Source organism: Odocoileus virginianus, chromosome 14 (genome assembly GCF_023699985.2).
Source record: "Odocoileus virginianus isolate 20LAN1187 ecotype Illinois chromosome 14, Ovbor_1.2, whole genome shotgun sequence".
NCBI classification, from domain to species: domain Eukaryota; kingdom Metazoa; phylum Chordata; class Mammalia; order Artiodactyla; family Cervidae; genus Odocoileus; species Odocoileus virginianus.
This window is the reverse complement of record NC_069687.1, coordinates 54,220,770-54,246,254: the sequence shown is the minus strand read 5'-3', so window position 1 is coordinate 54,246,254 and position 25,485 is coordinate 54,220,770. Positions and strand designations below refer to the sequence as shown.

The following is a 25,485-nucleotide window of genomic DNA, read 5'->3' as shown; positions in this document are numbered from 1 at the left end:
AAATAGACATATGGCAATGTATATTTTTTAGGTCTACTGATTATGGTAAATTTGTGACATAGAATAGAAAAATTCATTAATCAAACATGATTTCCTCTCAAAGCAAAAATAATTGTATTTTGGGGAGGAGGCATCACCACCACCACTTGGTGGTAGTTATCACCCAAAGTTTAGGATTAAGCTTTTATGAATGAATTGATAGGTAAGTCTAAACACCTAAAATTAGGGGGAAAAGGTAAATGTCATAGTGGAAAGTCATTTTGTGTCCCAGTTTTAGTTCTTTTTAAAAGGAGGACACAGTATTAGAAGTTAAGGCATGTTCTTCCATCAGTTTGTGGTACAAAATGGGTAAAGGAAGTAATCCTGCTGATCAGTAGAAGGAAAAGTATAAGCTTAGATATGAGAATGTGAATTTCCTAAACAGGTCTGTTGAACATGTTCCTCCTGTAAGTTCCTAAGAGTTTGTTTGGAAAGTAGAAGCAGTCATTCTGAAGTTATGAAGTAATTTATGAGGGTGGGTGAAGAAATCAGTTTAAGACTTAAACTCACATTGTTCTAATTTCTACTAATCTCTCCCTTGTTAGATATTAACATTTTTACTCAATATGTAGTTTTCTTGATGATGTATTTTGTAAGATAAGAAGAGATAACTATAACCTGAAGACAAAAGTTGTTTGGCTACAATGATGTGAAAATAGTAAATGAACTATTATATAAAACCATGGACTCAGGTATTCATTTATTCTGATTCTTTTATTTGAAGAATATTTCATAATTATTCAGGAATTTAACACTTTTGACCAGAGGAACTTACTGTTTATTTAAATTTTGCTTACCACTTAGACTCTTGAGAGTCCCTTGGACTGCAAGGAGGTCAAACCTGTCAGTCCTAAAGGAAATCAGTCCTGAATTAGAAGGGCTGATGCTGAAGCTCCAATACTTTGGCCACCTGATGCAAAGAACTGACTCACTGGAAAAGACCCTGATGCCGGGAAAGATTGAAGGCAGGAGGAGAAAGGGACAACAGAGGATGAGATGGTTGGATGGTATCACTGACTCGATGGACATGAGTTTGAACAAGCTCCAGGAGTTGGTGATGGACAGGGAAGCCTGGCATGCTGCAGTCCACGGGATCGGAAAGAGTTGGACATAACTGAGTGACAGAACTGTGAGTGCTCAAAAGACAAAACTATTTGGTGTGAAAGACAAACCTTGTAAAAAATGAAATAGTATATCACCAAAGATGCCCTTTATTAAGATCTAAAGAAACATTTGAGGGCAGACTATTTGGCATGTTTTTAAAAAGCTGAGGAACAAATGCATACCATTCTCATTATTTAATATGTTTTTTAAGACTTGAGAAATTATGTATAAAGAGTGCTATTTGCTTGAGTTTTAGTCCATTTGAGTTTATCACCTCTTAGGATGAGAAATACTGCAAGAAAACTCAAGAGGCAGAGCTTTTAAAAAATAGCCTTTAATGAAAAATACACAAATATAATACTGAATCCCTGAAACATGATTTGTACATTCAGCAAATCTTGACCTTCCTTATGTAAAATAATCCTGTGTTTAATGTATGTGTATTTTTATTTATACAGACAATGAGACAAATCTATTTTACTTGACAGTAATATTTATGATGCTGACATCCTCATAGGGCTTATCTGTTTTGGGATTGACTTTGACATTGGAGATCCTTTGTACAACTTCCATTCCTTTAGTCACTCGTCCAAACACTGTGTGCTTATTATCAAGCCAAGGCTGTGTTGGAGGACAAATAGAAAATCTTGGTAAACCCTAAATTCTTAAATCACTTCCACTGGATGAGCAAATTACTTTAGGCATCATGTGCTCTGGCATCAGAGATAGGAGTTCAGACTATGGCTCTGCTACTTACTTGACCTTTGGCAAGTTCATCAGGTCTCACTGTTTCCTCATCTGTTTTTTAAAACTTGCTTCCCTGGTGGCTCAGAAGGTAAAGAATCTGCCTGCAATGCAGGAGACCCAGGCTTGATTCCTGGGTGGGGAAGATCCCCTGGAGAAGGAAATGGCAACCCACTCCGGTATTCCTGCCTGGAGAATCCCATGGATAGAGGAGCCTGATGGGCTACAGTCCATGGGGTTGCAAAGAGTCGGACATGACTGAGGGACTAACACTTTCACTTTCATAATAATACCTAGAAGTATTGTGAAGATTACATGAGATCATGTACCTGGCAGACAGTAGTTATAAATTGTTTTCTTTATTTAATTCTAAAAAATAAAAGAGTTTTTGTAATTTTGTAGAACTGCATAGCAATAGAGCTAGATATTCTTACATGTATTTCATGAAAGCTACAGTTTGATTAAAAAGAATTAAACTTTGGCTTCATTTTAAAATATAATTAAAAGATGTATTTTCACTTAGAAGCTTTTAAGAGCAGTTCCATGTTATAATAAAAAATAAAAAAGCTTAATGTTTAATATCTGCATCTTTTAGATCAAAGGGAGCTGGAAAATGCATTCTGATTTCAGAGATAGAAAAATGTGGGAAAAAATGTATTAAAATCGGGAATTCTTATACTCTAATCCTACTATTCTAAAGATGAGGAAACAAGCCCAGAGGTAGAATAATTTGTTAGTCCCTCAAATAGTGCAAAGCTGACTTAAACTCACGTGGCCTGAATTACAAAAGTATTGTTTATAAAGTAAAGTCTTATCTGTTAGGTAATTTTCCATTTTCCTTTCTAAATTGTTTTCATTTTTATATCCTAGCATATATAAATAATAAGAGAATAATAAAGCTCTCTTTTCCACTGAATTCACTCTCTTAGATCAAAACCCATGAATCTTTGGCTTACAGAAAATGCCTCCCAGGTGGCGCAAGTAGAAAAGAAACTGCCTGTCAATGCAGGAGAGATAAGAGACATGGGTTCGATCCCTGAGTTGGGACGATCCCCTGGAGGAAGCATGGCATCCCACTCCAGTACTCTTGACTGGAGAATCCCATGGACAGAGGAGCCTGGCAGGCTACAGTCCATCGAGCTGCAAAGAGTCAAACATGACTGAAGCGATTTAGCACACACACATGCATGTTCTACTTACTGTTGGTACTACTGTTATGAAAAACTGGGATCCGTTAGTATTCGATCCAGCATTGGCCATGCTGAGTGTATATGGTCTGTCATGTCGTAATGTTGAATGAAATTCATCTTCAAATTCTCCTCCCCATATACTTTCTCCTCCCATACCAGTACCTGTTGGATCTCCTGTCTGAATCATGAAGCCCTTAACAGAAAGTAGACAAAGTAATATTACACATATTACATATATGTATGCTTTGGAGTCATAGGTTTGTCAAGAGTGCTTTATATTGAATAAAATCTTAACAGTCATTCTATAAACTGATTTTAAAGTAAACCCTTGGTTATACTTTAATTTAGATTATATATTTTCATTGCATTACTGCCATCTTATCTCAATGATGGAAACAAAAATGTAAAAGTCTTTCCATTTATAGACAGGCACTATCTCACTCAATAATCTTTAATTAAAGCCAATTAATAGGGTAGGTAAGTTTTAGGATCTTGTTTAATGTGTTAGGTCTTATATAATTGGCTCACTCTTTTCTCTCCCCTTTCCCTAGACACTCTGAATGTCCTAGTCAGTCACTTCACCAATTCCTTCAGAACTCTGAAATCTAATTTTTCCATCTGACATTTCTTCTGCCATTTCTGACCTGCCAGTAATCAAGAACTACCTCACTGCTCCATACATTGCATGGAATGTTACTCAACAAAAACCTGGGCTGAATTCATTCTGTTCATCAGGTATTAGTGGTAGTTTTCACAGATAAACGGGCAGATAAAGTGGCAACATGGCTCTTCTAACACTTAATCTTCTAGATCTAGACCTTATCTAGCCACTAGAAACAGGTTACCTTGGCTGTTGATTTTATCTCAGCAAGACCCTTTACTCATTACCTGATCCTTTCCTTTAACTGCTGACAAAAGACTGCTGCAGTGTTTCTAAAAAGGCTACCATGCTACTGTCCCTATCCTTGATTTTATATCTGATTTTCATGATCATCCATTATTCTTTTGACTTCCATAGTCCATTTTTCCTATTCCTAATAAAGTGCTAAGTGTGAATGAGATTCCTTAGGTTCTAAACCTCTTGTTATACAATAACATACTTTTCCTTCAATCATATAAAATTTGCATAACTTACCTTAATTATGCGGTGAAATGTGTGTCCATTATAATAACCATTTCTGCTGTGAACGCAGAAATTTTCCACTGTCTTCGGGCACCTAGTGAGACATATATTAAAAATATGAAAATTTAATGGAGCATCTTAGGAAAGTTTTCTTTGTAGTTTGGCTTCCCAATGGTATTTTCAGAATCTTTTCAATGTTTCAGGACAGTCCTTTTTTTTCATAATTTCTTCTGATCTCAGCAGAAGCAAGAGCTGACAGGGCATATAGGCAGTAGCCTGTTCTTATAGTTTATATAATATACCATCTTTAGATCACAACTGCTTATTTTACTTCAATTTGAGAGTATTTAGGTTCCAAAGTCATTTAGTATTTTTTAAAAATATAACCATAGCACCATAACCCACTGTATATAGTCCTGGGAAAGGTAATTTTCTTATAAAAACAATGTTATAGGATGGTGACATTTCCTGACCAAGGACTTATTCACTGCTATGACAGCAACTAAATCTAATAAACTTTAAATGATAGTCACACACTCAGATACACTTTCTAAATAATATTAACTAATCTTATGAGATGATTTAATACTGTATATTATCATATAATAGCTCCCAACACTAAGAATGGCAGAGAGAATCAAGAGAATCTTGTACCAAGCACATCAGGGAACAGGATTAGTGGATGCATGGGTTCTCTACTTAAAATGAGATAGTCCAGGTGTCTAGAATTGCCTAGTTTTTTGTCCAGTGTCAAGATACGGTAAAATATTGGACATAAAACATCCATATCAAAATAACAAAAGTACTTTAAATCAAGGCACTGTAAAAGATGTCTTCTTTTGGATCAAGAATAACCAGTTGTATTGCATTGTATTTGGTACTGTATGTTCATTCTGCAAACTCAAATGTCAGGAAGGAAAAATAATTATCCTCCCCTTAAAGATTTGAGAGGAAAGCCAGTTATAACAAGTGAACCACAAAACCTATAGTTGGCATGTGTAGTTGATGGCAGCAGGAATATACATTTGTATGTCAGTCTATAGTTTACATTCAGCACTGTCATATCTACTATATTTTGTCCTCATAATAATAAACGTGTGAAATATGTGTATGTATGTATAAAATTTTCACATTTTCTAATGTAACAATTATCAGAGAGCTCAGGAAAGATGTTTTATCTAACACAGTTCAATTTCTCAAAATACCTTAAGTCGAAATAAGAAGTTGAAGTTCCTTCAAATATACACATTTACACTGGTATTTACTTACAACAACAGACACAGTACATACTCAACAGGGAAGAGTTTGATGTGAATGTCTCCCATGCTTGTGTGGATAATGGCGCTATCTGACACTCGTTTAGGTCCCTCAGCTTGAGTAGCTGCCATGACTTCTTCTTTAGAAGGTTTCTCATTAAAAACATCTCGGTCAGAATCTGCACTTTTTGTATCTTCTGGTTCTCGTTTAGTAAACTCAAGGAGGAAAATAAAAAGTAAGTAAATGAGTTAAATTTTTCATCTGGTTAAAATTTATGAACAAGAAAATTGCATTTATAATGAAGTATTTGAGGAAACTAAGAATTTACATTTATAGAATAAATGCTTATTTCAGGAATTGCTTCCAATCATAGGATGTGCAAGACAACTAAATTTCTACATTTGCCTAATGAGAAAATTCATATGATGAAGGTGAATGATTTCAAATGGAATTTAATATCTTTTTTGGTGAAAATTTTTTGGGGTACCCATTTAAAAAATAGGCAGTTTTTAGGTAGCTCTCTGCTTCTGCCTTCTAGTATGTCCTACGTAACCTGCCATCTATTGCTTGCTTTTCACAATTTAGATTGCCTGGGTTTGAATTGTAGTTTGCCACTTAGCTAATTACATGACTTTGGGGAAGTAAATTCATTACTTTCATCTTCTTACTCATAAAAGAGGATGATAATAATAAATACCTCAAAATGACACCTGATATGAAGATTAAATGAAGGATATAAAGTGTTTAGAGAATAGTGCCTAACACAGAAGGCAATATATACATCTTAGTAATTGTTATTACTATGAACAGGACCTGGTGCTGGTAGGATGAGGATTCAAAGATGAATCAGTAGTGGACCTTGACCTTCTCTTTTTTTTGGACAGAGTCCCATCTGATCTATCTAAACCTTGAAGCTTGGAAGAAAGGACGTACAGTACATTTTGAATGAAGCAGAAATCTCAGGATCCTCAAGTCTACAGAGAATTGAGAAAAAACTTTCAGTTGTTAAAATTCTGGACTTCTAAAGGCCTACTCTTTGACTCTCAGTAAGCAGAAATCTTTTCTCCCTAAGAAAGGTGATGCTAACTGAGCTCCAGAAAGGTCCATCTAGAGCCCATGCTCTGTTTGCCTAATGGTAGGCCCTGGTCTGCCTGGAGCAACTCCAGATGAGGGAACAACTAAGCCAGCACGTCACTGCTTTAACAGTATTCTCCAGTTCCCAGAGAATGGCATGTTTGTTCCACTGTTTAGTTATATGAATTTTTAAAATTATCTTGATTTAGTTCACATATAGAACTATTAAAGTTCAAATTTTATACAATTTTATGGTACTGGATTTCAAAAAAGGGATATAAAATTTGTATGTATGAATACCATTTTAGTTTTATTTAAGAATATGTACATCTAATAAATCATGAAAATGTTAGCAGTATAAATACTCAGTGAGTGACTTACTTTTTTATTTTTCTTTTTCTTCAGAATTTCTAAGGAACATGTGTGGTTTAATCAACAAACTGGGGAAAGACAATTTTTAAATAAAGTGGATGAAAATTAAATTTAGTGTATATTAAGAACTGTCTCTTATGATTTCTTTTCACCTTCAAAACAGTTAAATTATAGCTAATAACAAGAAAAAGTATTTTTCTTTAACATATATATTAATAAATCTTTAGCAGTGAATTTGAAAGTTTATAAGCAAAATTCTTATCTTAAAAGAATATATCCATTTTAGGCTAAAAGCTTGGCTGGAGTAGATAAATTGCTATTTCCCACATTTACCAAATGCTGGTAACCTTCAGAGCATCACAGCTGCTTGTAAATTGTCAGATCAATGAATGAGTATCCTATAATGGGTCAGACGATTCACCAAACTCTGTGGAGTTTGGTATGTGAAGAAAACACAGTGCTCTGTATTTATGGATTTTATATTATCTTGAGGAAGAGAGGACAGTGTCAGAGACCCCCTCCGACCCCCCCCCCCCCCCAAATCACCAAATTATTCCAAAAAGTGTGACATGTACACAAGCAGGCACACCTAATCCAGACTTGATGTCAGGAGAAGGCTTCCCAGCTGAGACCTGAAGTATGGAAAGGAACTGGGGAGAGGTTTGTGGCTGACAGAAGGAATAGCCTGGGCAAATACCAAGTAAAAATAACATCAAGTCCTGCAAGTGGGATCAAGTTCAGTATAGCCAATGAACTAAAAATGAAGAAAGATAAACTAGGAAAGTGGTTAATATAGACAGCTGGGGAGTCATTTAAGGATTTTAGGCAAAAAAATAATCACACCTGGTTTTAGAAAGTTGTTAAGCGTAAAAGACAGATACAGAGGCAGAGGTCTCTACACTTCAGATTTTTCTGCTTGACTAAACAAAATTAAAACAGTGTTACTCCTAGATAGCTTAGTAGTTTGATTTTGAGTCCAATCTTACTTAACATGGAAAGTACTTTTAATTTTTCCAGAAGAAAAATATCTCTCAGGAATGTACACCACAGTAGCATCATTACAATGGAATCAAAAGATGAAAAAAGATTTGTATCTAGAGAAGGAAATGTGCAAGTCATGTTGAAGAATAAAAGGTGAATAATACTAAAACAGAAGAATTTTTAAAAGTCCACAGGAAAAATAAATTTTGGATGCAATTATTACCACAGCCACTTACTTCCTATTGTCTTAGACAACACAAATAGTTGTAGAAGCTAGGTTGAAAACTAGTTCAAAACAGGATGTAAAACAGTACAGAAATACTTAAACCCTAGTTAAAGAGTCTACAATACTAATGTTATAAGATGGTATTCTGGTTGTTTAGAAAGTCTGCTATTATGGCCAACATTCTCTTCAGTTGAAAGTGAAAGTGAAGTGGCTCAGTCGTGTCCGACTCTTTGTGACCCTGTGGACTGTAGCCCACCAGGCTCCTCCGTCCATGGGATTCTCCAGGCAAGAATACTGGAGTAGGTTGCCATTTCCTTCTCCAGGGGATCTTCCCGACCCAGGGATTGAACCCAGGTCTCCCGAACTGCAGGCAGACGCTTTAACCTCTGAGCTACCAGGGAAAAGCACAAGCTAAAAAAATAAAACTCCAGTCAAGCTGGAAGAAACATTAAACACTATCTCCTGGTATTGATACTTCCACATACCATATAAAATCTATTCTTTTTGAAGGATGTACAGACTATTGTTGGATCAGCTTGAATATTCTGAAGAACTGGGTTTTCAGAAGCTTTCATTTCTATAGTAGTTGCAGCACGATGTTTTTTGGCTATTCCCTGGAACAAAGCCAATTGCATCACTCTAATATTTTCTTGCTTGCCTAAGATCCGCACACACCTGGAAAATACATATAATAAAATTATCAGGATTAACTCCAATTATACCAACTCTGCAGATAAAAGCTAGGAATCAACTATCTTTTATTTTTGTACAAAATAACCAGTAAAAGGTTTTTAAAAAGTATTTTTCTGCCTCTCCCACTCCCCCCAAAAAGTTATTTTCAATTGGTAGGTGTTTATAATTTTCAGATTAAAAAAATAAAATCATTCAGTTAAACAGTTTTAACCTATCCCTATCATTTTAATCTTTCTTCAAGCCTTCAAAGATTCTGTATTGCCAAGAACTACAATATAAATTTGTTTATATGTGAAAATAATGTACAGCACAAGATTTTTTTCCTTTAAATATACTGTAAGTTCTTTTCATTTACATTCAGTGATAGTATCTGATTATAGCAATTTTGTTCTAAGACCAAATGGGCTATTTGCACAAAAGGCTTATTGTGGTTTCATGCATTTTAACTTCTGATTTTATGTCTAGCAGGATGTAGTGCTGAATTCTGTGGTTAAGATATTTGGCAACATTTAACATGAAACAGGCTAATTTAAATCAATAAGCAAAAGACAGACTGAAACTTGTTAAAAAAAAAAACAACAACTTGAAACTATGCATATCTTTCTTCCATTTCTTTAACAAACATGAGTGGAAACTTTTTACATAAGATTATAAACAACCAAAAGACCACAGAAAAATCCAGTCAAAACATTTGGTTAAGTTTAGACATCTGGGACCATTCCACTTGTCTTGGAACAAACAAAACCCCCATTGTTTCCCCAAAGGAGGAAATGGTCCTTTAGAAGTAAATTTTTAAAAAGCATATGTGATATTAAAGCTTACCGGTTTGTTTCTACGTTTATAACTTTAATGCCCAGCATTGTTCCATACAGCACAAAGTGTCCAGTTTCATCAAAAACTATATTAATTAATCTTACTGCATCCACCTTCTCCAATTCACGTTCTACAGCCATCCGTCGACCGAATTCCATGTCTGGTAGCTGTTGCCTCATCTGCTGCAGTTCAGTAAACATCTAGGAAACAAACCATTTATTAACAAAAATAATGTTACATGATAAAGGGAAGGGGAATTTAAATAAAAGCAGAGTGTCCAATAATAGCCACTGACAGTTTATGTACTTATATATCTTCTTAAGGAGTACTCTAAACACTATAAGCAGGAACTGAATTAGAAAATTCAATCATAAAACATAGTATTTATATTAGCTGCTGCTGCTAAGTCACTTCAGTCGTGTTCGACCCTGTGCGACCCCATAGACAGCAGCCCACCAGGTTCCCCTGTCTGTGGGATTCTCAAGGCAAGAACACGAGTGGGTTATACTAGCTGGTTCTTCTAATTAAAAAAAAGTAAGAGTTAAGATACTGCTTTTTCTGCAGAAACAATATATCTGCTGCATTTTATAAGCCACAGATTAGCACTTTCCAATATAAACCATATATGTAATTTTGAATTTTTTAGTAGCTATGTTAAAGCAAAAATGAACATGAAATTAACCTTTTATTCAACCCAATATATCTAAAATATTATCAAAAGACATTAAGCAAAATCAATAATACAAAAAAGCGACATAAAGACATTAAAATATTGAGCAATATTTAAAAATTGAAATCTTTTTTCCTTCCTATATTAAGTCTTTGAAGTCCAGTATGTATTTTATACTTTTAGTCCAGCTCAATTTGGACTAGTCACATGCCAAGTGTTCAGCAACCCTATGTGGCTAGTGGCTATTAAGCTGCACAATGCAGATATGGACTGTGAGCTCTTGTTCCAGGATCATGGACCTGCCATTTAACAAGCACTCAAATTTTATTTTTTATGATTTCACTAATTTATAACAATTTCATATTTCAGAAAATGTTTCAAGTTATTTTGAAGCAACACTATATATTTAGATTATCATTAAGTAAATGTGACTTAGGATGGATGAATTTTATGAGTGCCCTTTAGTTTGGACATTTGGTTTACTTTTCTTTTGATATTTAATACACAACTTTCAAGATAAGGGTCATATCTCAGTTACTATGTACAATCACACTACCAGCCTCCCCAAAGATGTGATCTTTACATTCAGTTTTCCTGACATTTAGGGCATCAAACTGCAGAAATCAAAAGTGTCTCTCTATTGCAAATGAAAAGAAGTCAGTCAGGCTTATGTCCCACCTACTACTTTTTTTCATGCTTGCATTAACAAAACCTCTGGGTTTTCTAGATATGGAAAGAACAACAATATATGTAACTCCAAAAATGAAAAGGAGGTATACATGTTAGGGAACATTAGGGTTTCTTGCTGCCAGTCTCTGAACTGATATATTATTGCTTTATTCATTTGCCAGAAATAGCCTAGATGGTAGACTACATATTTGTAGTATGGGAGCCTTGATTATTTTTGCTAGAAAGAAGATTCATTTTCAAGAAATAGAGTTTATAGATGGTCATCTGCCCATGTAAAAGTAATAAATGCTAATTAACCTTTTAAGCACATCAATATCTTTTAAAAAATTAATTTCTTTTAATTGGAGGATAATTACTTTTCAATATTGTGGTTTCTGCCATACATTGACATCAATCAGCCATAGGTGTACATGTGTCCCCCCATCCTGAAACCCCCTCCCACCTTCCCATCCCATCCCTCTGGGTTGTCCCGGAGCACCAGCTTTGACGGCCTTGCTTCATGCATCAAATTTGAACTTGTATTTCACATATGGTAATATACATGTTTCAATGCGCTTCTCTCAAATCATCCCACCCTCACCTTCTCCCACATAGTCCAAAAGTCTTTACATCTGTGTCCCTTTTGCTGCCTTGCATATAGGATTGTTGTTACCGTCTTTCTAAATTCCATATATATGCATTAATATACTGTATTGGTGGTTTTTTTTTTTTTTACAATATTCTAGCTTTAACAGCTGCATCTCTGGTCATCTCATCATCTCTGTATGGCCATATGCAGTACTCCTGATTAATAAAATACCAAAAGATACAACTTTACACCATCCAATTAAATCTGTCTATTAAACTAGGACTCTTAACTAATTAGAACCCTTAACATGGAACTATGAGATCATTCACTAACTAATCACTAGCATTATTACTAAATTAATTGGCATTTGCACCAATTGCAAATGGCGCAAACTTTTTTTTTTTGGCAAACTCCCTCATCCTGAATCTCAACTTCTGTCCTATACTTTGCTACTGATCTTATCACACTAATCCTATAATTTCAACAAATATTAAAGACAACAATGAAATAGAGTGAATTCAACAGTTCATATATGTATATATGTTAAACAATTTATATCCAGAGAATAGATTTGTTTTCTTAAGGAATCTAGGAAGAGTTGCAAATTGTGAAGAGTTTTAAAATATTTAAGTTGAAGCCACTATTAAAGAAGAAAACATCAGAAGGTTTCTCCTTTTCCCAAAAGCATAATGGAAAACTATATTCTTCCAATAAGAAAATGAGTTATGAGGATAATTTGACTAGCATACAAACCTTCCCTTTTGTCTGGATTCCTGTTCTTTCAGGCAGCTAATTCACCTAACTTATTACCACATCACTAATAAGGTGACAGCATTTTTGAAGCACTTAATGCAAGGAATCTATTATAAATTGGTGACTACAAAGGCTATAGAATTGACACTGTTGTACAATAAACACTATTGTTACAAAGGTTTGACCCACAGACTTTTGGAGAATTCAACATACCAATAGCAGTTAGAGAACCACAAGATGGAAACATGATGAGACTCAAATATCCACAAAACCAATTATCTTTGCATGGATAAAAACTCATTCTACAGCTACATGCTCTAATAAATACTTCTTTTCTTCCCCCTGTTTTTTGGCTACGCCATAAGGCATTCAGGATCTTCATTCTCCAACCAGGGATTGAACCCATGCCCCCTGCAATGGAAGTGCTGTATTTTAACCACTGGACCACTAGCAAAGTCCCAATAAATTCTTGTTAGCAGTAATTACATGTCAGGTATCATTCTTAGTGCTGGAGATTCAATCACGAGCAAAACAGAGAGAAGACCATAAATGACACACAGTTTAATCTACTGGGGGGGTGGGTTGGTACACATTAATCAAATAATAAGACTAAATATTCTAAAAGAAAATAAATAGTGATACACTACCACATTAAAAATTATAAGTAGTCTGAGGCTGGAAGAATAGTGGAAGATCACTGGCGGAAATGATTCTTTGAGATTTGAAGGATGAGTTCAATAGGTAAGGGGAGGAATGAGGATTAATGGGACTAGGGGTCACTCCAAGCAGGACGGTCAGCATATGCAAAGGCGCTGTGGTGGGAGACGTAGTCAAGAAACTGAAAGAAGGCCTGATTGGGTACAGCAGAGGCAGGGAGGGAGGTGAATTAGAGTAGGTGGAAGTGGTAGTGAGGGGTACAATATGGTAGGCCACGATTTTGGTCTTGATCCTAAAAACAACAGGTAGTCACTGAAAGATTCAAAGGATGACATGATAAGATAATGTATTTTGAAAAGATTCCTCTGGGTGGAGCATGCATAACAGGTTAGGAAGAGGCTAGAATAGATACAGGGAGTAGGCCATGCAATAGGCCAGGCAACAGATTATAAGCTAGGGTAGTCACAGCTGTGCTAAAAGGAAATGTATGTATTTAAAGTATATGTAGAAAGTAAAATTGACAGGACTCATGAAGGATTAAATAGACGGGTAAGGAAAAAGTTAAAGATGACTCAGATTTCTGGCTTGTGCAAGCAGATACATGTTGGTGCCATTCATGAAGACGGCAAAAATAAATAAATTAAAAGGATAGGGCCAGGTCTGTTTATAATAGAAAGCTGGAGAAATAAAATTTTAAGTAGTCATACGGAAGACAGGAGTGAAGAGAATGAGAAGAGAAGGAGGCCCAGCGTGGATTTTAAGGATCTCAGAAGAATGAGCCTTCAAACAACAAAACTACAAAAACAGCCACTTAAGTGTAAGAAAAACTGGTTCAGAAAATATCACATCATAAACCTAGAGAAGAGAGTTTTGAAGAGTAACAATGCAAGACAGCAGACAGTCTCTTTAATGTGATAAGCAAATTAATCATCAATCTAAATGTCCATGTCTAGAAAAAAATCTTTTAAGAAATAGCATAAACTAAAGACATTTTCAGGAAAGTAAAATCTGATTAAATTTATATGGTACTTACACTTAGTGATTCATCAAAGACTCTCATGAGTTTTCCAGTTAAGAATCTGAAAATTCTAACTTTTCTGTCAGAACCAATAGTGGCTATTTTCTTCCCATCAGGTGAAAAACATATGCTGGTTGGATAAGCCTTGCATTTGGCAAATTCATATAAATCTGTGTCAGTTTTATATTCCCAGTTCACATTTTTGGGGAATTTATACTCATAAGGAGGACCAGTCCAGTATTCAATCATTCCAGATTTGTCAGAAGACACTACTGCTTTGTAAACTGGGTTTAGCCGTATCTGAGTAAGAGGTGATGTATGGAGTTTGTCAAAGATATGCAGTGGCTGGTTATCTCCTCGACCATCATAAATGAAAATTTTTCCTGTACTTTTCTCAGAAGCAGCAACTGAAGATATGGCATCCCCCGGGCAATAAATCCACTCACACTGTCCAGGGAAATACCTAAAATAGTAAAGAATTGAGGGGGATAAGAAGAGGCCAAAACAAGTTGTAAACATCCTTACTCATTCCCATCACCAAAAAATGTCCCCGCCAGTGATTTAGCCAATTTTAGATTCTTTGATCAAAAGTAGCAGCGAGATACAGAATGGGGAAGAATAGGAAAAGTTACTAATTTTTCTCTTTCTGATCTCATAAATGAATGATAATAACTTCTGAGGACTGATCAAACCACAAGAAGAGAACTCATACAGCAAGTATTTACAAGGAAACCGAACAGACCTGGTTCTTATATTGAGTCAATTTTTTTTTTTTTTTGGATCTCCATGTCTCTGTCTATGTATGTGCTATTCTAAGTCACTTCAGTTGTATCCGACTGGGATACAATGAACTGTGGCCTGCCAGGCTCCTCTCTCCATGGGATTCTCCAGGCAAGAATACTGGATTGGGTTGCCACGGCCAGGTCCTCCAGGGGATCTCTCCTACCCAGGGATCAGACATGGCATCTCTTATGTCTCCTGCATTGGCAGGCAGGTTCTTTACCATTAGCTCCACCTGGGAAGCCCCTGTCTATGTATAGCTTATTTTTAAATAGGTTAGCATGTTAGTATACTTTACAAATCCATTCTTGAAATATTTAAAATATTTTAGTCATGGTTTTGCTCAAAAGAAAAACATTCTGGTATCACTCTCTCATTATCAGTAGCTTGATCTTAACACTGTGAGCTTTTAACATGTTACCTGATAAAGTGTAAAAAACTGGACAGATGTAATCAACATACTAAACTTATGTATTCAATTGTGTGTTGTCTCCTTCAAAATCATCAGTCTGAGAAGTTACAGTTATTCCAATGACAGAGCTAACACTCAAAACTTTTTGAGGACTCTCAGAATTCCTATCAAATCTTAAAAGACACAGGTATAGCTTGGAGATGTTGCAGGTTTGGTTTCAGATCACAAAAATTGAAAATTGCAATAATGTGAGCCATATGGATTTTCTTTGTTTTCCTAGTGCACAATAAATGTTTGTTTACACTACCTGTATTTCTATTAAAGTGTGAAATCACATTATGTCTAAAAAATTACATGTATATATACATATCTTAATTTAAAAACTTTATTGCTTAAAAAATGCTAATTATCATATGAGGCTTCCATAAGTTGTAATCTTTTTGTAACAATAACATCAAAGATCATTGATCACTGTAACAAATATAATAATAATGAAAAATGAAATATTATGAGAATTACTAGATGTGAAATGACACAAACTGAGCAAATGCCATTGGAACAAATGGTGAGTACAGACTTGCTCCAAGCAGGGTTGCCACAAACTTGTTATTTAAAAAAAAAAAAAACCTGTGTGTGCAAAGTGCAACAAAACAAGATATGCCTGTTCTCTTTCAATACCCTCAAAGGTGGCAAATGTTCAATATTTATTTGATTAAAAATATAAAAACAGCTGAAGTCTGGGGGAAACAAAGCAGGGAATATGACACATGATCAATAGGTATTTCTATTTGTAGTCAAAAAATAAGTTTTTAATCATAAATAATGAGACTGACTTCTTTTAGTGGTTCATAAACTGGTTTTGAAGGAAATTCCCAAAAAGTACTGTCACATACTGAACTATGTAGTTCTAAACCCCACCTTCCTCCAGTTCACATGGTGAAGCCCTCATCCCCAAAGTTACTGTATCTGGAGAAAGGGTTTTAAAGAGGTAATTAAATGAGGTCAGAAAGGTGGGGCCCTAATCCAACAGGCCTTTGGCCTTCTAAGAAGTAGAAGAGCAAAATATTCCACTCTTTCCCCTGTACTTAATGAGGACAAAGTGTGAAACCCGGAAAAGTCCTCACCAGAAAACACACACTGCTGGAACACTGATTTTGGACTTTCCACCTCCAGAAGTTTTGGACTTTCCAATCTCCTCATTGGAAAAGACCCTGATGCTGGGAAAGAATGAAGGCAGGAGGAGAAGTGGATGACAGAGGATGAGATAGTTGGATGGCATCACTGACTTGATGGACATGAGTTTGAGTGTGCTCCAGGAGTTGGTGATGGACACGGAAGCCTGGCATGCTGCAGTCAATGGGGTTGCAAAGAGTCAGACAACTGAGCGACTGAACTGAACTGAACATCCAGAAGCGTGAGAAAAATATATTTCTGTTGCTTAAGCTACGCAGCCCATGGTCTTCTGTTTAATTTCGTTACTGCACAGTCTAACCATATAGTTTGGCTATCAATATACTCTAAAGTTTAAAATCACCAACAATTCCAAAAATGAGCATAAGCCTTATAAAAACACAATGCTATATTACTGAAATAAGCATTACAAGGAAGTTAATTTAAATGCCAGTAAATTAGACATGATGGATACTCATTAAATTATTAAGTAGTGTAAAATGGATATAATTAATCCTTGTTATGGTTCTACTTGGACATCTCTGTTGCAGTTAACGACAAAACTCACAGCAGAAGCCCACAAACAACATCATAACGAAGAGTCATAATACTTAATTTTCCCAAGCAAAATATAAAGGCACATTTTTTAATGGAATGGTAATATATTCTGTTTAGAAATACCTATGAAACGGTGAAGTTTAGTTCAAGAATTCTTTCATTACGTTTAAAATATATATAGATATATGTATATATATATATATATACACACACACACTTAAAAAAATAGACTTACCCAAGCTTCAGCATATTGATCATGTCAAAGTTCACTACATCAAACACCTTCATTGCTTTATCATCACCCACGGAACAGAATAAAGCTCCCTCAGAGCTAATTGCAATACTCTCAATAACTCCTATTTAAAGAAACCAAATCAAAACATTCTAGTAAACACCAAAGAAATGGATATAATTAAAAGGAAAAAAAATGTAAAAAGAAACTTTAATCAATACAGTTGAAATACAGCAAAAAAAAAAAAAAAAAAAGTGAAATTCTTACCTAGGTGACTACGAAAATGTTTAACAAATTCAATTCCCTCTTCTATTTTTTTCCAGAATTTAACATGTCCATCATGACTAGCAGTAATAATAAAGTCTGTCCTGCATATAAAATTGTAGAAGTTACTTTCTAAAACAGATGCAAAAATCACTTTGTGCCTATTTAAATTAAATATCTTTATATTCCTTTTATGGAATAATTTTGACCAAATATTAGCTCTTTTCCTAGTAGAAAGTTATCAGTTAATAAGGCAGCATATAGGACTAGCTTTCTATCACTCCAAGTTTCTTTGTTTAACCTAAGGCAGCAAACTATAACAGAAAGATTTTTGAAGATTTTATCGAAATCTAGTGTTTTGAAGTTTATACACACACATGCCTGTTTCCTTATCTATAAAAAGGAGATGGATACTACTTGTAAGACTGTTAAGATAAATGGGACAATTAATGAAAAAGCTTAAAATCTTTTAATGAAAAAGCCTTGACACAGGACCTAGACATAATATGAGCTCAGCAAAGAGTAGAGTATTACTATTCTTTCTACAAAACCCTATTCAGCCATTTTGAAGGTTCTGTGACATTTCCAGAATGTTTTGGATTGCATCATTTTCCCCATTTGTACTGAAAAGGCCAGCTACCAATTACTCCCAAATTATTAGCACACTCTCCTTCACGGCAGCTCTACTACTACCCAGATTATCCCCTACTGGCATTTGTCTCCAAAAGACATGTACACAAAGTAGGGAATTTGGTCTTAGAGAATGCATCTTTGGATGATATAGGAAAGAGCCTGTAGATCTTTATTTAATAAACTATTTAAAAACCTATGGAATAAAATAGAAATCCTCAATATCCTAAAGCTACTTCTACAATTCACCTCAAAACTGAAGTATTTTTTAAAAAAAACAACAAACTGCTCAGAAAAAAATACAGACAGACTTACTTGGTGCACACCACATGGGTGATAACATCTCTATGCATGTAACTGCGTTCATACATGGATGCACTGGGGAGATTATCAAGATAGACTTTTTCAAACTCTAGAACTAAGGGGAAAAAGTAAAGAAAAATATTTTTTAACAACTGGAACTAAATACTATTTTATATTTTCTTTTAGATTTTAACTTCTCTCAATTCATGCATCATGAAAAACATCCAGTGTCTGTTATGTCAGTTGTAACTTATTATTTCATGGTACTGAATAGAACCATTATTTATTTGGTCATGAATCATTCTCAGGTATTATACAGATGCTTAACTGTGTCCCAGAACTTAAGAATTGAGTGGCTCTGGCTTAACATACAAGTTCCATTAAAAGACAAAAATCTTAAGTTTCATGAAAATATCACAACCAACTTTCCAACCATGTAGATCCAATTATTACTGCTAATTTAAATAAGCAGTACGAGGTCAAAGGCCATCCAGAACATCCCAGTTTATCTTGAAGGCAATGATCGTCTTTGAAGTAACTGATACTCGGTTTGAGTAAATGTAATAAATGCTTGGATTTTTGGAGCTGAGAAAATCCTAGAGAATGTCCAGTTGAGTGCTTCTCAAACTTTTTCCAAGGGCAAAACATTTTTAAGAGTGGTAATCTGAGGAAATATTTCATGATATGAGCTATAAAAAATATACTAGTAAAAAAATGACATACTTGTACCTAAAAACAATCCAATGAAGGCCAAACATGCCCATAAAAAGTTCATAAATTAAGCATGATCGTTTCATGGCTTTTCATCTCTGCTATTTAGCAAGCTCAAAGTTGTGTCCAACAAATTACTTCTCTCTTCATTTTCAGTAACAGAACCTCCATTTTCATATGGGAGTACTGACATCCAGCTATAGTATCTTCCTCACCTTCTCTGAAGTTAGGAGTGACTAAGTACCAATGAAATAAAAGTGGAAGTGTTCAGCAACAGTCAAGAAGTCTCCCTCAAGAGTTGTGCTGTTCTTTCTTTCCCCAGTCTGACAGTTTGAAACTGGGAGATAACCATCAAGGACAAACATGAGGTCCATATCCTAGTGATGTTGGGGCAGAAAACCAGGAAGGAAGACCCTTTGGAGCCTCCACACCAATCCCAGACTGTCTACTTTAGGACTTTTATCTTTATTGTCATTTTTGGATTTTTTTCTTTATTTATTGTCCTTTGGATTTTTCTGTAATATATAGCTAAATTTAATCCTGATGCATATTCCTTTTGCTGTTTGTTAGTTCACTTGTTGAACAGATATTTACTGAAAACAAACTAGGTTCCAAGGGACATGGACATGAAGAGTTAACACTGTCTTGAGAAAACCATCATTGGTAAAGCCATATAATATATAACACATATACAGAGAGAGCACCATATAATATAAGGTAGAGCCATATAACCATTTATAGTATCTTTCTGAAAATGTGTACAAAAGTCCAATGTCCAAACAACATGTTAAAGGGGATGGTTTCATTTCTACTAAGTTTTAAACCCCTATCCTTTTAGATAAAATCTTCAGTGATATTTTTCTAATATTTTATACATGTTTTTGAATTTCAACTTTTTCTTCAAACTGAATACACTACTGATTAATTTGAATAAGCATCTCACTGTCTCAAGTGTATTAAGTTTATAAGCTTTTCGTTAATGCTAATATCAGCACTTTGATATTTTTGGACTTTTCCATTCCCACTCATTTCCACAAAAAAGGACCTGTATCAACTGCAAGAAAATAACTGTGAACCTACACAGAGTAATATTCATTCATTCAATACTTACTGAGTACTCGCTATATGGAAAGCACTGTACCAAGCACTGGAGGAAAATAGGCATGGTCTTTGCTCTTATATGCTTACAGTCTTAACAGTAAAGAGAAACATTCATCAGACAATCACATGAACAAACATACAATTTAAAAATGTAGCAAGTGCAATGAGGAAACAACTGTTATGGAAACATTTAACTTAAAACACTTAGCAGTAAAAAAGGTAACAGCACTTCAAGGGTGTTAAGGAACAATTTTCAAAAAGTAGCTTCTTCAAAATTTGGATACATAAAATTTTGCTGTATCTGTATCCAAATTGTACTCAAAATTTGGATACATGAAATTTTCACTCTGATAAATACATCTCATACTTAAGATCAATGTACTTTAGAAACTCAGCCCAGACTGGAAAAGTCATGTTTTCCAGAGAAAGTAACAGCTGAGCTAAAGGTTGAAAGACAGTAGGTTAAGTTAAGTGGGTGAGGAAAATTATTCCAGGTAGACCTTGTGACACCCACGTAGACATTCGCAGCTGTTAAAGGGCATGCCCCATTCTCTAGTGTTATATTATGGCTTGGACAAAGAATAAGGAGGATCAAGGATTTGGCCGAGGAAGTAATGGAAATGTGCTGAAGGACGAATCATATCAAGGGCATTACATGCTATATTAGGGAGTTTGGACATTGTTTTAAAAATAATGAGAAATCACTTAAAATTTTTAAGTTGGAAGAGTAATAAAGATTTGAGCTTTCATTAAGATCACATTTTAATGGTCTTATACGTTTAAGGAAAACATTCCAAAGAACCTGAAAAATAAGAACATTTTTATGTGACCCTTTCACCAACATCTCCCCCTTTTTTTGGATCACCCTTTTTATTTGATAAAATTTTATCACTATTACACGCTAGTGGCAAAATGCTTCAGGCCATGGTATCTCACGAGTATGGTTTGAAAACCACAGATCTTGGTTTTTGGGTGAAAAACTTGTAATCCAGGAAAGTTTTGTAATTGTCAGAAAACTCATTACTGGTGGAATCAGGAATTAAATTATTCTTATTTATTCCTTAAGACTCTAAATAGGCACCACCTTCCCAGGTGGCCAAATACACTACCACCACTCTTCAACTAAAAATCTTAAATAGAAACAGTTTTCTTTTCCACATCTGCTAAACGGGATTAAAACTTCCAACCTCATACCGCAGCTGTACGGATTAAATAAGCGGTGTCAAACACGTAAGTTATGGCAAGTTAGCTCTAGCCACTATTGTAACAAACCAGAGATTGTTAGGTACTATTAAAAAGAAGCTTTACTCTGTCCAAATCACTATTTCGGAGTAAAGAACGGCCAGAAGTGAGAAGACGACCCTCGACATAAATCCCCACAATCACACACCCTCCGTTTTGGGGTCTGGTTTGAACTCTCCCACTCGGAGGACACAGTATTTCATCTCGCCCTGTGCCTGTCTCTGTAGCTACCTTTCCTTTTCTTCGCCAATGTTGCCTCTACAGGTAAAGGCCCAACCCAGCGCTCTTCATTTTCTTCTTCGTTCTGATGAGGCACTGCCACTACCAGCTCTCGAGCGCTGAGTTCCGTATTTTCCGGTTCCTCCGGGTCCCGGCGCCTTCTTCTCCTCAGCTGTGAATCGCTACCACACTCGGCCGCCATGTTGTCCTAACCGTCAGAAAATGCGCGACACTCACAGCTGCTCGGCTACCAATCCCGAAGCAGCGGCGCGGCCTTCTCGTCAGCGGCCGAGCAAGTTCCAGATTGGGTGGAGTGGGTGGAAGCAGATCCACTCAGCAATCAGCGCGCGCGGGTTCTGGGCCATAGAGCCGCTTCTGGAGTAGGCTGAGGCCACCTGAGCTCTGAGGTGTGGAGGAGGTAAGCGTTTGACCCGGAGAGGGTTTTAACGGTTGAAACTTACTCCCGGGGTTGACAACTCCTAGGATATGGAGCTGCAGACCCCCACGGTGGGACCCTTTCCTCCGAGAAACCGGATCCCTGTCGTCCCACCAGGCCTGAGTCCCGTTCTTCTCCGGCTCTAGAATCTCACCTGTTAGGAGAGAAAGATATAAGGGTGGGGAATTTGAAAGAACTAGTTAACTTTCGGGCCTCCCTTCGGGTTTGCCAAACATCTTATTTCCTGAGCTTCTTGATTCTTTCACACACAGTCTGAAGAAGATAATGAGCGCTTGTTACTGTGGGGGTTGAGTGGGGAGGGAGGGACTGGGCAGAAATCCAGTCACGCCGAAGTGGCCCAGGCAGGACCATTTACCTTCTGGACTAGGTTTCCATCTCTTAGTGGATTTCTGGACTTAAGCTCTCTTATTTAAAAAGGAAAAAAAAATTTTTTTACTATGGTAAAAAAAACATATATACAAAATTTACCATAAAAATTGAGATATAATTGACATATATTAGTTTCAGGTGTACAGTGTAATGATTTAATATTTGTCTGTTGTATGTATTGGGAAATGATCACCACAGTAAGTCTAACATCCATTACTGTACATATTTTACAGAATGGTTTTTACCCCCTGTGGTGAGAACTTTTTAAGTCTACTCTCTTAGCAACTTTCATATATGCTTTCATATAGTATTATTTTCTGTAGTCACCGTGCTATACATTGTTCTCATGACTTACTTATTTTGTAACTGAGTTTGTACCTTTCAACCCTCTCCACCCATTTGCATGGCCCACCTGCCTGTCTTTGACAACCACCAATCTGTTTTTTTTTTTAATCTGTGAGCTTGTCCTTTTTATTATTATTTTTAGATACCACATGTAAGTGAGATCATGTGGTATGTCTTTCTCTGTCCGACTTATTTCACCTAGCATATGCCCTCAAGGTCCATTGGTGTTGCAGGTGAGGAGATTTCATTCTTCTTTATGGCGGAATAAAATTTACTGATATATGTCTGTCTGTATTATAAGGCATTTTCTTTATTCATCAGTCGATAGACACTTAGGTTGTCCTGGCTGTTGTAAATTATGCTGCCACAAACATGAGACTGCATATATATTTTTGAATTAATGTTTTCTCTTCCTTTGGATGAACACCCAGAAGTGGAATTGCTGGATCATATGGTAGTTTTGTCTTTACCTTTTTGAAGAACCTTTATAATATTTCCCATAGTGGCCACACCAATTTATGTTTTCACCAACAGTGAACAAGGAATTCCTTTTTCCCCACATCCTGGCCAACACTTGTTTCATAATTGCCACTCTAACATCTCATTGTGGTTTTTCTAAAAAAATTATTTTAATTGGAGGCTAATTACTTTATAATATTGTAATGGTTTTTGCCATACATCGACATGAATCAGCCACGGGCGCACATGTGTTCCCCATCCAGACCCCCCCTCCCACTTCCCTCCCCATCCCATCCCTCTGGGTCATCCCAGTGCACCAGCCCTGAGCACCCTGTCTCATGCATCAAACCTGGACTGGTGATCCACTTCACATATGATAATATACATGTTTCATCTGTACTCTCTCAGATCATCCCACCCTTGCCTTCTCCCACACAGTCCGAAAGACTGTTCTTCACATCTATGTCTCTTTCGCTGTCTCGCATATAGGGTAATCGGTACCATCTTTCTAAATTCCATATATATGCGTTAGTATACTGTATTGGCTTTTTTCTTTCTGACTTATTTCACTCTGTATAATAGGCTCCAGTTTCATCCACCTCATTAGAACTGATTCAAATGCATTCTTTTTAATGGCTGAGTAATATTCTATCATGTATATATACCACAGCTTTCTTATTCATTCGTCTGCCTTTGGGCATGTAGGTTGCTTCCATCTCCTGGCTGTTGTAAACAGTGCTGTGATGAACATTGGGGTACATGTGTCTCTTTCAATTCTGGTTTCCTCAGTGTATATGCCCAGCCGTGGGTTTGCTGGGTTGTATGGCAGTTCTATTTCCAGTTTTTTAAGGAATCTCCACACTGTTCTCCATAGTGGCTGTACTAGTTTGCATTCCCACCAAGAGTGTAGGAGGGTTCCTTTTTCTCTGCACCCTCTCCAGCATTTATTGTTTGTAGACTTTTTGATAGCAGCCATTCTGACTGGAGTGAGATGATACCTCATTGTGGTTTTGATTTGCATTTACTTGATAATAAGTACTTTTTCATGTAACTGTTGGTCATCTGTATGTCTTCTTTGGAACATTTTCATTTTTAAGTCACATTACTTTTTGGTATTGACTTGTCTGAGTTTTTTATGTATTTTGGATAGTAACCTCATATCAGATATATGATTTGCAAATATTTTCCTCCATTCAGTTAGTTGCCTTTTCATCCTGTTAGTGGTTTCCTTTGCTGTGCAGAGGCTTTATGGTTTAATATAGTCGTATTTGTTTATTTTTGCTTTTTTGCCAAACTCCCCAAATCATCACCAAGACCGATGACAAGGAAGTCGCCACTTATGTCTTCTTCTAGGAGTCTTAGAGTTTTGAGTGTTACATTCAAGTCTTTTAACCATTTTGAGTTAATTTTTGTGTGTGGTATAAAATAGTGGTCCAGTTTCATTCTTTTGTGTGTGGCTGTCTAGTTTTTCCAACACCATTATTGAGAAGACTCTCCCTGTCATGTATTCTTGGCTCATTTGTCATAAAATTAATTGACCTTATATGTGTGGGTTTATTTCAGGGCTCTTTATTCTGTTTTGTTGACCTATGTGTAAAATTTGCCATCTTAATCTTTTTTATCTAATAAATATAACTTGTCAAATGGTCTCCCTAAAACACTTCCTCCGGAAGCCCACTCAGAAGGCATCTGGGTGCCTGTTTCAAACCAGATAAATTGCTTCTTTGCTTTTACTTTGTGGTAGACCCCAGATGGGCTTTTCCTGGTAGCTCAGCAGTAAAGAATCCACCTGCAATGAAGGAGTCACAGTAGACATGGGTTTGATTCCTGGGTGGGAGAAGATCCCCTGGAGGAGGGCATGGCAGCCCACTCCAGTATTCTTGCCTGGAGAATCCCATGGACAGAGGAGCCTGGCGGGCTACAGCCCACAGGGTTGCAGAGTCAGACACAACTGAGGCAACTTAGCACGCACGCACACACAGACCCAAAATATGGGGAGATAATTGCCCATAGGGAATACTTCTTAAAGGGTCCCCCCTCTCCTAAACTTTAAATTCCCCCTGACTTCCCAGGTGACTCAGTGATAGAGAGTTTACCTGGTAATGCAGGAGATGTGGGTTGGATCCCTGGGTGGGGAAGATACCCTGGAGAAGGAAACGGTAACTCACTCCAGTACTCTTGCCTGGGAAATCCCACAGATAGAGGAGCCTGGTGGGCTGCAGTCCACAGGGTCTCGAAGAGTCGGACATGACTGAGTGACT

At 36.3% G+C, this 25,485-nt stretch overlaps 2 protein-coding genes and 1 long non-coding RNA gene across 7 annotated transcripts in view; 2 read left to right on the top strand and 1 right to left on the bottom strand.

The window, feature by feature from the left end:
* Positions 1–1,461: 1,461 nt before the first annotated feature.
* On the bottom strand, positions 1,462–21,830 carry PPWD1 (peptidylprolyl isomerase domain and WD repeat containing 1). 2 transcript variants are annotated; one of them, XM_020910351.2, is made up of 11 exons: positions 21,607–21,830; positions 18,334–18,436; positions 17,392–17,492; positions 17,128–17,248; positions 13,988–14,435; positions 9,626–9,816; positions 8,596–8,785; positions 5,491–5,672; positions 4,213–4,294; positions 3,088–3,270; positions 1,462–1,764 (listed from the first exon to the last, which is right to left on the bottom strand). In XM_020910351.2, exons 1-11 carry the CDS (start codon positions 21,794–21,796, stop codon positions 1,621–1,623), a joined length of 1,935 nt encoding a protein of 644 aa, XP_020766010.1. In that variant the 5' UTR covers positions 21,797–21,830; the 3' UTR covers positions 1,462–1,620. The 2 variants fall into 2 exon arrangements, with proteins under 2 accessions (XP_020766010.1, XP_020766011.1); XM_020910352.2 differs by lacking the exon at positions 21,607–21,830 and adding an exon at positions 20,144–20,223.
* Positions 5,606–7,031, top strand: LOC139038276 (uncharacterized). Its single transcript, XR_011491255.1, has 2 exons — positions 5,606–5,692; positions 6,342–7,031. It is a non-coding gene; the product is annotated as an uncharacterized lncRNA (long non-coding RNA).
* A 75-nt stretch (positions 21,831–21,905) lies between the features above and the next one.
* Positions 21,906–25,485, top strand: part of CENPK (centromere protein K) — a 31,661-nt gene continuing 28,081 nt past the window's right edge. For 3 of the 4 annotated variants that reach the window (XM_020910354.2, XM_070476758.1, XM_070476761.1), the window contains exon 1: positions 21,906–22,012. The gene's annotated coding sequence lies outside the window, so the exon portion shown is untranslated. The remainder of the gene's footprint in view (positions 22,013–25,485) is intronic. The other variant, XM_070476759.1, reaches the window with a different exon arrangement.

What these genes read in the sequence shown, in the direction of transcription:
- PPWD1 (XM_020910351.2), bottom strand. Translation starts at nt 21,796, where the DNA reads ATGGCGGCCGAGTGTGGTAGCGATTCACAGCTGAGGAGAAGAAGGCGC. An exon ending in ACCCATGTGGTGTGCACCAA is followed by an intron (nt 17,493 to 18,333) that starts GTAAGTCTGTCT and finishes TTTTATATGCAG; the next exon opens with GACAGACTTTATTATTACTG. An exon ending in CATTTCACCGCATAATTAAG is followed by an intron (nt 3,271 to 4,212) that starts GTAAGTTATGCA and finishes CTTTCTGTTAAG; the next exon opens with GGCTTCATGATTCAGACAGG.